Genomic DNA, 10,597 nt, shown 5'->3' with positions numbered 1-10,597 from the left:
TTTTTTTTTTTTTGAGACTTTGGAAAAAACACTTCAGCTATCCTTTAGAATAAGCTGATTCAAAGTATATTTCAGCTGTTTTTATTTTTAGTAATTCTATCAAATCATATTAAGTTCGAAATATACCAAGAGAGACTATTTTGAGGGCAAGACTTTTGTTGTGTGTCTCATAGTATGAAGCATTATGAATGCATAATTCATAAGTGCAGTGACACAGGCTAGGATTTTATTTTTAAACATTTCACATTCTTTGGTATGTCTGTTGTGTATAGGGTGTTTCTCAAGGTTAATGGGAGGTCTCATTTCTTTAGGTTTGGTCTTTTACTCTTCCTTAAAAAGATTCTGTTGTTTTAAGGAAGTTTTTTCTTTTTTTAAGTTTCTGTTAAATTTTATTTCAGTTATCACTTTTAGAACTGCTATCACACATTTGGCAAACCATAGTATGTGGGGTCCCTTCTCCACCAAGCTGCTCATCTACACACAGAGGTGCTCAGAAGGGCCACAGGAGGCTGTCCATATACACAGCGGGCAACATACTGGCCACCTGACCTACCCTGACAGTAGCTACAGCTTCCACCTGGGACAGCAGGAGAAAGGTTCCCTGAGGTCCTCCCCCTTCAAGTCTCCACAGAGAGGGACCCATAGCTCTGTTGTGCTTCATTCTCCCCAGAAGTCCCCATAAAATGCTAACACCTCTGAGAGAGAATCCTAAAAACTTCAGGGAGCACCTCACACCACAAAGAGCACATGTACAACTCAGAGATCAGCCCTCAAAACCTCAGGGAGCACCACACACTACAGAGAGCATCACACACCTCAGAGAGAGCACCACACACACCTCAGGGAGCATCACACACCTCAGAGAGCACAGGATACTTCAGAGCACCACATACCTCAGAGCACTGCACACCTCAGAGCAACTCACACTTCAGAGAGCACCATACGCACCTCAGGGAGCATCACACACTTCAGAGAACACCCCCAAATACCTCAGAGAGCACCATACACACCTCAGAAAGCACCACACACACCTCAGAGAACACCACACAGACCTCAGAGAGCACCATACACACCTTGAACAGACCACCCCACACCTCAGAGAATATCCCACACACACCAGAGAGCACTACACACACCTCAGAAAGTCCATTACATACCTCAGAGAGCAACACAAACCTCAGAGACAGCACCACTCACCTCAGAGAGAGCACCACACATACCTCAGTGAGCACCGCATACCTCAGAGGGTACTACCCACTCCTCAGAGAACACCATTCACCTTGGAGAGAACACCACAGACCTCAAAGAGAACCACATACCTCAGAGAGCATCTCACATCTCAGAGAACACCGCACACCTCAGAGAGCACTGCACACTAGAGGGTTCCCACCTGTGGAGACTGAGGTTCTAAGCAATGGATGCTCATGGCCCTGCACTACTGAGTGCAGGGAAGTGCTGGCCCTGTGTGACAATGCCACCCATACCCACTGCCTACTGGACTCAGGCCCTAGCCATATCCCTGGCTCTTAGGCCATTAAGGAAGAGACTGTCAAGTCTCACCACACCTTTGATGGGAACACATTTCAAATAGAGAGGTAAACAACAGAGGTTAGGGTTCACACTGAGAGTCGTGCATTAAAATAAAGACGAGCAGCCAAGGAGGGACTCAGAGTGAGTGTCCACTGCCAGTGCCCCTCAGGGCCTTCCCTTGTCCACACCATGGCCAGAGACAGGAGTCTAGGGAGAGCAGCCTGGTCATGAGGAGAGAGGTCTCATATCCCACAAAGGCCCCCCTGCAGACAGGCCCAGGGAGCCTGGGAAGCATGTTCTGCTTATGTGAGCACTTGCTGTGAAGCTCGTCAGCACTGATGGACTTGGTGGCCACTGGGGCAGGAGACACAGACCAAGGCTGTTGCCATGCCACAACTGACCCCTGAGGGCTATGGCATCCACACAATGCCTCCATGGGGTTCCAGACTGAAATGCGAATATTTCCCTCTGGCCTAGCCCAGGGCAGGGGGTTGAGGGGAGACTCCACCTCTGGAAGGATGAGATCCTATGCAGAAGTGGCAGAAAGGAAAGAAAATCCCCATCCAAGTACCTACCTATGATGGAATCCCTCCGGAAGACATCTCTATCGAAAATGTAGAATGATAGGTGACGGAAGCTCCGAGGAATCTCACAGTAGAAGTCTTCTCCATAGAAAGGGCTGAACAGATAAAAGCACAACATTAGAGTGCTGGCCACCGGCACACATGTGATCTTGTTTTTACACATGCCATAAAAACACTGCATGGCGGTTCACATGTGAGACATGAAATTGCAGCTCCTCAATCAGGGTAAAAATGGACTTTCCAGCAAGCAGACCATGAAACACCTTCATGAACACGCTGGTCGCAGGCCTCTGGGTGAACATGTGAGTTTCTGTAGTTGGTGTGGTTGGCAGCTTAAGAAAACCAGAAACCTCAACCTCAATGTGGTCATTAACAAAACAGTTTCCATTGTATAGTATGTGTTCAAGTTTAGCACAAACACTCCAGGACAATCACAATGTTTTGAAGGTGACTGGTTTGAGGTAGGTGATGACTTACTTTGTGCACTGAAAGTAAATCTTAGTGTTCCACATTGCTCTTTTCCCCCAGAATATGGTGCAAAATCCTCACTAAGCTGCCATCCTCACTTCCCGCAGAGTGAGGACCCCGCCACAGCTTACCCTCTGTGTGGAGTCCATGGCTCATTCTACCCATGTGTAAGTCACCCACAAAAACAGCAGCAATGCAGAGACTTAAAATAAACTGCAAACCCTAATCAAGAGGCAAAATGCCAGTGGGCTTTGTCATCAAACAAACCTTCATATTGTTCTTGGCAACACAGGCCAGGATAGGAAGTGCTGGTTCATGCCAAAAATGACACCACACCGGGTCTGGTTAGCTGTTTAGGAAATTGAGTGATAACTACAATTTATACACACATACAACTAATATAAAATTTGATGTAATTCCATTTTTATGCACATTTATAGCTAAGGTCCAAAACAGGAAACGAGTAATTTATTCATGGGGAAACTGAAGCAGCAGCCACATTTGGTTAGAAGGCAACAGGAAGGTAAATGGAGCTGGGACCAGAAGTGACTCCAGCCAAGCGATGGCTGTGAACCCTGACTTCAACCACATATAAGGCTTAACTCGAATGGGGCACACACCTAAATGTAAGACTGAACCTATAAGTCCCCTAGAAGAAAATATAGGAACAAATCTATAACCTGGAATTGGGTAAATATTTCTTGTATAAGAAATCAAATCAATCAAAAGCACAACTGCTAAAAGAAAAAAACTAGTAAATCAGACCATTGAAATTAAACTGATAAGAACAGATACTACACTTGATCTTAGCCAAAAGGCCAAGAAGTGATGATCATCAAAATTAAAAACATTTAAAACTTTTATGTTTTAAAAGGCATCATTAATAAAATGAAAACACAGACTGCAGGAAAAAATTGAAAATCAGTTATCTTGATAAAGGATTTGTATCCAGAATATATGTAGTAAGAACTCTAGCAATAAGAGTTTATTAACTCTGTCAATAAGATGACAATTCAATTTTAAAATGGGAAAAAGATTTTAATAGATATATCACCAAGAAGACAAATGGCCAACAAGTATATGAAAAATGCCACTGGGAAATAAAAATTAAACCAGGAGATGCAGATGATACAAGACCTCAGGCTGGGGTAACCCCTGCAGCCACTTGGGCTATGGAAGGGACAGAGCAGGGAGCCCACCCAACACTCACCTATGACTCTTCAGACCAGCTCCATGGCAGCCAACTGTCATTTGGATCTCACTGGTTTCATAATTTTTATAATTTTCTCAAATAGGGGGTAAAGTTTAGAAAACCAGTTCTTTATAATGAAAACAAAATCTTCAAAGGGAGACCTAAGATGCTTAAAGAGTTTTCAGCACTTTGGATACTGAGAAGTCTTCATTTAAATGCAAAAAGGAACATCATTTTGTCTTTCAATGAAGGCAGAATGTCTACAGATTTCCCAGTAACAGTGTCCTAGTTTAACACATTTAGCTGGGCACAATGGCATGCACCTGCAGTCCCAGCTACTCAAGAGCTCGAGGCTGCAGAGAGCTGCAGTCCCACCTATAAATAGCCAGCCACTGTACTCCAGCCTGGTGAAACCTCGTCTCTAGAAAAAAAACACTTATTATAAAATCACATTTCTTTTACACATACTGTCTCTTAACTCAGATGAGCCTTCCCTGGACCCACCTGCATCTGCACATCCCACCTGCACAACACCAGCATCTGATGTTACCAGACCCCCCCCCCAGGAGAAACCACCCTGGTTTCTCAGAGACTCAGAGAGTGGAAGTGTGTATGTACTCGTGTGTGGGCAAGCATGTGAGCAGATGTGCCCCCCACACACAAAGACAAAGCCCAATGTGCACATACTCCTCACCCTCACAGGACCCTGCCCGCATAAAACCACAGGTGCTTTGTGGTATAGAGCAGATGAACAGCTCTCAGAGTAGGACCCCCACATACAGGTTCACATACGCTCCCAGGCAGAGCTCACTCGCATCAGTCTGAATGGGGACAGTGCTCCACAGGCCCATCCCTGGCCCCTAGGAAAAACCACCCCCAACCTTTAAACCCAAAAAAGGGAACATGAGCAAGCATCAGCACCCACAACAAGACCCCTGCCAAAGTACTGGCCCCTAAGAACAACCAAAAGCTGCTACACATTAATTAAAGAGGGGCTCGCATTAATACTTAATAATAACGTATAGGACACGAGCTTTATTAAAAAATATGAAATGGGCTCTTCTCTACTGCCACGTCAACTCTCAGGGTTATCAGCACTGAAGTGATGACACAGCTGTGGCACACAAATGTGTCCAAAACCAGCCTTGGGTCTCCATAGCTTAGTCTTTCAGTGTTGGCTTCTGAGGGAGCTCAGAAAAGCAAGGGCCCAAATCCCCTGCCATAGGCCTGACCTCCCGAGGTGCACTCCCACATCTGGGGCACTTGCTATAACTGCCCGATTTGGAGGTTCAGCTGTGGGAGAAGGAAGCCACACATTCACGGGGACAAACTTCAGAACCAGTTACCAGGGACTCAAGACATGCACGAACAGAGTGGCCCAAGCAGGCGTGCAGTACCCCCTCCAAATGCAGATTTGCTATGAAGCCACAATGGCTTCAGAGCTACCCAAGGCCTCGAGGTGTCACTTGGTCACCTGCCCAGTGAGACAGCGTCATGCTGCCTCCCTCACTGGGTCCCCACCACACACGTTTAGGACCCCACAGTCTGTGCCATCCTCACCCAGAGGATGTCAGCGGGGGAAATGAGAGCAGGTTCAACTGCAGGTGTGCACTGTGTGTACAATGTGTGTGCAATGTGTGCTCTGCATGTACAGCAGGTGAATGATGTATGCTGCGCGTGCATATGTGTGTACATGTGTGATGTGTGTGCTCCATGTATAATATGTGCAACATGTGTGATGTATGCACTGTATGTGCCACATGTGTGATGTGTGCACTGTGTGTATAACACATGAGCTGCAGTAGGGTGATGGCGGCAAGCACAGACAGCACACACACTGCACACAGGGCACTCAATCCTTCCAACACATTGTCACCACCCCAAAGAACAGGGATGGATGCCAAGGTACCAAAGGCCTAAGTGGTGGCCCAGGCCACACACGGGTGACAAGAGTCTGCTCAGCTCTGCCTCAGGCCTCATCCTGGACAGAGGCAGTTGCTAACTGGGCAGCATTGCCCTTGGCCCTCAGGGGGACCCTGCTTCAGCTACCAGAGTCCCTTTGGGCCAGTTGGCCCCTTTCAGCCACTCCAGATAAGCCTGCACCATCAGGAAACATTCCTGGGATCAGAGTCCTACTGTCCCCTCCCAAGCTTCCTGATGGGGACTTAGGAGAGCTGGGCACAGTGTCTGGATGGCAAGGGACTGCTTGGGGCCAGAGAGGGGCCAGCCGTAGCTAGACACTCTCCTTCCAGCTGAGCTCCTCACCATGCCTACACTCACCAGCAGGTGCCCACAGCCCTACTCAGGGCCAGGACAAGTGGGCCACCCTCAAACACAAACGTCTGTCAACCAAATTAATCTTGTGACTCAGATCATTGGTTTGAGGCATGCTCTATTGCCATAAATTACCTTTAAACTGAAAAAGGACTAAGTTTAGTCTTCTGTGGGGGTTTCATGGAGTTCCCATGTTTTCTCTTAGCATCCTCTTCCTGCTATTTTTATCTCTTCCTTTATGTTGAATGGGTTTCTAGTTCATTATGCATTTTAGACACCTTGGCTTCCCTAGAAGAGCGTCAGCACCACCTGAAAGCTCACTGGACCCTCCCTGAGTCCAGCAGCCTCCATCTGAAGCCTCCTGGCCCCAGCAATGAGCAGTGTCCTGGCGAGAAGCGCTCAGCATGGAGCCCTCTGGCCTTGCAGCCCCAAGGGCTTGAGATGCTCTCGGACTAACCAGGAGCCTATCTGTGAGGCACAAGATGCTACCTCCCAGCTTTTACCATGGAATTCCTCAAAAACAGCTTCAGAAACCTTGTTCCTGCACTGGAGGGAGGGACCAGCACCCCACCTCCAGCTCCCAGTGGGATTCTGTCCAGAACTCATTGGCAACTTGAGTTGGGTCCTTGGGACCACCAGGCATGCCTCTCCTCCTCTGAATGGACACTTCGTAATTAATCACATTCCACTTTCTGCATTAGCAGCTGAGAATCTTGGAGCCACAGTTGTGGCCCAAACACAGGCAGTAGGTGAGCGTTTGGCTGCTCGTCTCAGATTTTCTTTTTTCTAGTGATTCCAATTCCTGGTGGGTTTTTGTTTGTATGCTTGCATTTATCAGTGGGAAAGTTAATTTTATTTACTTTTTTTCAGATTAATATGAGAGTACAAATGCTTAGATTATAATGTTTGCATTTGTTAAGTAAGGTCACTGTTACAATTGTGTCCTGCCCCCAGGAGGTGTGCCACATACCCCTACATTGTGCCCATTAGGTAGAAGTATACAAATCCATTTACCTGTTTTAATGTGTTTTCTCCTATTCCATATAGCTTTTATATTTTAATGTTAAACTTGAATTTAAACCAATAAAGTCATTATTTAACCTGAGTCATCGAGAATTTTTAGGAAATGCATGTCAGCAAGTGCATAGCTGGGTCACCCATCGGGTAGCTGCTGGGTCAGGCCTGGCCCTCGTCCCTCGTCCCTGCAGTGAGCAGGGTGTAAGGGAGGGCAAAGGTTGAACCCAGGAGACAGAGCTTTGCACAATGAGAAACACAAAATATGGTCGTCTGTTTCAAAGAGGTTTAAGCAGGAGGGTGGGGAAGACCACTCAGAGGGTACCTGAGGCAGGCAGGGGCCGTAGGAAGGGCAGTTCTGGGCAGAGTGGAGGCCCTCAAGGAAGGATACCACCCACAGTGTCTCAGCACAGAGCCTGCCCAAAACCCAAAGCCACCTCACCATGGCCAGGTAGCTCTGAAGAAACTTCTAGAAGAATGCAAAACACCCCAAAAGAAAGTTCAGAGAAGTCACTGGGAGCTTTTCTCTGAGAATGAACCCACAGACTAGAATCCACATGACCTCTGCCCAACCATGCCAACCAGGTGTGCAGCTGGTTCACTGGGTTCAGGCAGGAGGTGGAGATGCTACATAAACATACATGTGCCTCCTTGGTCCTGAGGAAGACAGGGCCTGGCTGAGGCAGGCTGACGGAGCCTCAGAGGAGGTGAAGGTGAGCATAACTCCCTCCCTCCTCCAGGGCATCATAGAAGCCACACAGCCTCAGCTGAAAATCATTCTTGTTGCTGTTATGATGCCACCACTCCAGCCACGCCAGGACGTGAGGCTCACTGTTGGTGCCGTTCCCACCCTACCTCAGGACAGCTTTCCTTGGCTCTCTCCTGCCCCGCCTACACTGTGCCTTCCACAGCAGTCAATAGCCAATGGCTATTTGAGTCTTAAAGTAATTAAAATTAATTTATATGTAGAATCCAGTTCCTCAGTTGCTCAATAGCCATTTGTGACCTATGGACACCACACTGCACAGAACACTTGATAGAGACCATTTCCAGTTCTGCAGAAAGTTCTGTTGGGCCTCGCTGGTCCTAGGGCCTGGGGGCTATGTCCATTTGAGGGTCTGGACCTAAGTCTAGATGCCATCAGACCAGCACCCAGACATCCTCACCATCCCAACAAGTACTCCTTACCACCTCTCACCCCGCTCAGAGGACAGGCCTGAGGGCATTGGACGATGCTGACCTTCAGTTTCCAGGTCCAGGTGGGTGCAGTGGGCAGGGTTGCAAACCAGCAACTATAGAAACCGGGTCTTGTCCTCTCAAGGCACTGGACCATTTTTCCTGAGCCCAAAAGTTCTGTGAAACACCCCAGTAAGAACATAAAATCCTTCCCTAAGATGGAGCAGGAAGTGGGAGTTAACAGCCTCTCTAAGCCCCTTAAAACTGAGTCTTTAGGGTGGCGCCTGTGGCTCAAAGGAGTAGGGCGTCAGCCCCATATACCAGAGGTGGTGGGTTCAAACCCAGCCCCAGCCAAAACTGCCAAAAAAAAAAAAAAATGAGTCTTTACCACACAGGCCTAACAGTGGAACCCTGAGGATTGTGCAGTAGTTTGTCCCCAGTCTGAGCCCCTAGTAAAATCCACATGGGCTAGGGGAACTTCTGGCCCCCACTGGAAAGGCTCTGGAAGCACAGAAAAGTAAAAATTAATGATAAAAATCCCTGAAGCCCGAACTAGGAGAGCACAAATGTCCACACAGCCCTTGTCCCAGGGGAAGGCCCCAAGGTGGAAGCTTCAGAGCAGAGGCCAGAGTCTCAGTGAGGCCTTGTGAAGCGTGAGTATCCTCTCTCAGTCTCACAAAAACACCACCCTCATAGGGCACAGCCTTGGGGTTGCAGAGACACTTTGCTGGCCTGTAGGCCAAGGCCTCAGACTGCCAGGTCCTTTCCCCAGGACAGGCCCACCCACCAAGGACCGGTCAGGGGCTGCTTCTACTCTGCTGCGAGTACAGCAGGAGGCACCCACCAGGGCACACCCTGCCTGCCCCCAACACCTTCCACAGCTCCTGCCAGGTGGGAACATTGGACCTAGAAACTGCAACCAGACCAAAGGTTCCTTTTCTCCTCAGTAGACACTCAAGCTTCCCATGCCCTGCCAGACTCTGGGTACAGCAACAAATGAAATAAAGGACACAGCACTAGGGGAGAGTGCAGGCCTCCTACAGAGCTGGGCAAGGAGGTCCAGGCAGAGGACAGCAAGGGCAAGGGCCCTGGGAATGCAAGTTTGTGCATAGCAAGGCTCAGTAGGGGGAGGCCAAGTGGTTGAATGGAGGGAGACAGAGAGGGCAGAGCTCAGGGCAGTGGAAGCCCATTGAGGAGCATCAGGTTACCTGAGCCACAAATGGGGTGGGCGTTTCCCAAAACCCAAAGTGGAGATGCAGCCCTGAGATGGCCAGAGGCCAAGCAGGTCATGGGGGGCCTGATCTAGGAGGACAGACCTGACCCAGCTCTGTCCCTGTCAACAGTGAGCCAGGACAGCAGTCAAGAGGGCAATTTGAGTGTGATGTAATTCTAGTCACCAAGGCCACACACAGCACAGGGCTGTCCCCACCTTCCGGGCTGGATCAGCAACAGCAGGTGGGGGCTGGTACTGTTTTACTGAGGTGCTGAGACAATGTCCAGGACTTGGAGAGCAGGACCGAGCTCAAGACCACCTTGGCCATATCCACTGCCTCAGTGGGACAGTGCCCTTGAGTACTGTCACAGGGAGCCCAGAACTGCTTCCCAAGACCTCCCATAGAAACTACTCATTGGCAAACAGTTACATTTTTTTCATTTTCCCAATGGCAAATATTTCTAGGAAATGCCACAGAAATGGAAGGCCACAGCAAGTCCCCACAATCTCCCTTGGCCAGGGCCCCACCTCGACCATGGGCCACTGTCTCCACATGCAGCGCTTAGCTGTTCCAGGACTTCCGAGGGCCTGCAAATTAGAGCTGCCCTGGAGGTGTTGGGTTATGGCCAGAGCCTGGATGTCTGCACTGGCTACAAAACCCGCCTCGGTCCTTAAACCACTCCATTATGACAGATGGCCAGGCTCTCCTGGAGTGTTTCTGGTGCACAGCACCATGGCTTCAGCTCCTGTTAGCAGAACAAGGCACACTCTGCCTGGAGCTTCGCTGCCCCACAGGAGACTCCATCAGAGTTGCTGGAAGGCTGGAGGTAAAAAGCAGGAGGTGGAAGCTGGGAGGCAGGAGGTGGGGGTGGGGGGACAGACAGCTCCTGGGGCCAGGCGGGGACCCTACAGCACAGGCTGGGGACAGGACATCATTCTGGAGGGCTCTGTGCAATCTCCCTATTAATTGCCCTTAACCTTTCCCCCCAAAGTTAGCATATATATCCCAGTACAATATTACTTTTCACAGTAAGTTGATTCATAATTACATTTCTGTGTAAATTTTTAAAATTTCCCTGTCTTTTTTTACTCCCTGATGATGTGAATTTGTTTGCTTTAAAACAAATATGGAGGCTTGGCGCCTAT

At 48.8% G+C, this 10,597-nt stretch overlaps 1 protein-coding gene and 1 pseudogene across 1 annotated transcript in view; both read right to left on the bottom strand.

Moving 5' to 3' along the window:
* RASA3 (RAS p21 protein activator 3) overlaps nt 1-10,597 on the bottom strand; it is a 111,604-nt gene that overhangs the window by 60,352 nt on the left and 40,655 nt on the right. The window contains exon 3 of the mRNA XM_003799977.3: nt 2,106-2,209. Coding sequence (XP_003800025.1) covers nt 2,106-2,209 — 104 coding nt within the window. The remainder of the gene's footprint in view (nt 1-2,105; nt 2,210-10,597) is intronic.
* LOC111728485 lies at nt 3,315-3,412 on the bottom strand (annotated as a pseudogene).

Source organism: Otolemur garnettii, unplaced genomic scaffold, assembly GCF_000181295.1.
Source record: "Otolemur garnettii isolate 467f Iridium unplaced genomic scaffold, OtoGar3 scaffold00161, whole genome shotgun sequence".
NCBI classification, from domain to species: domain Eukaryota; kingdom Metazoa; phylum Chordata; class Mammalia; order Primates; family Galagidae; genus Otolemur; species Otolemur garnettii.
Note: the sequence above shows the minus strand (reverse complement) of the source record. Positions and strands in the feature narration are given on the sequence as shown.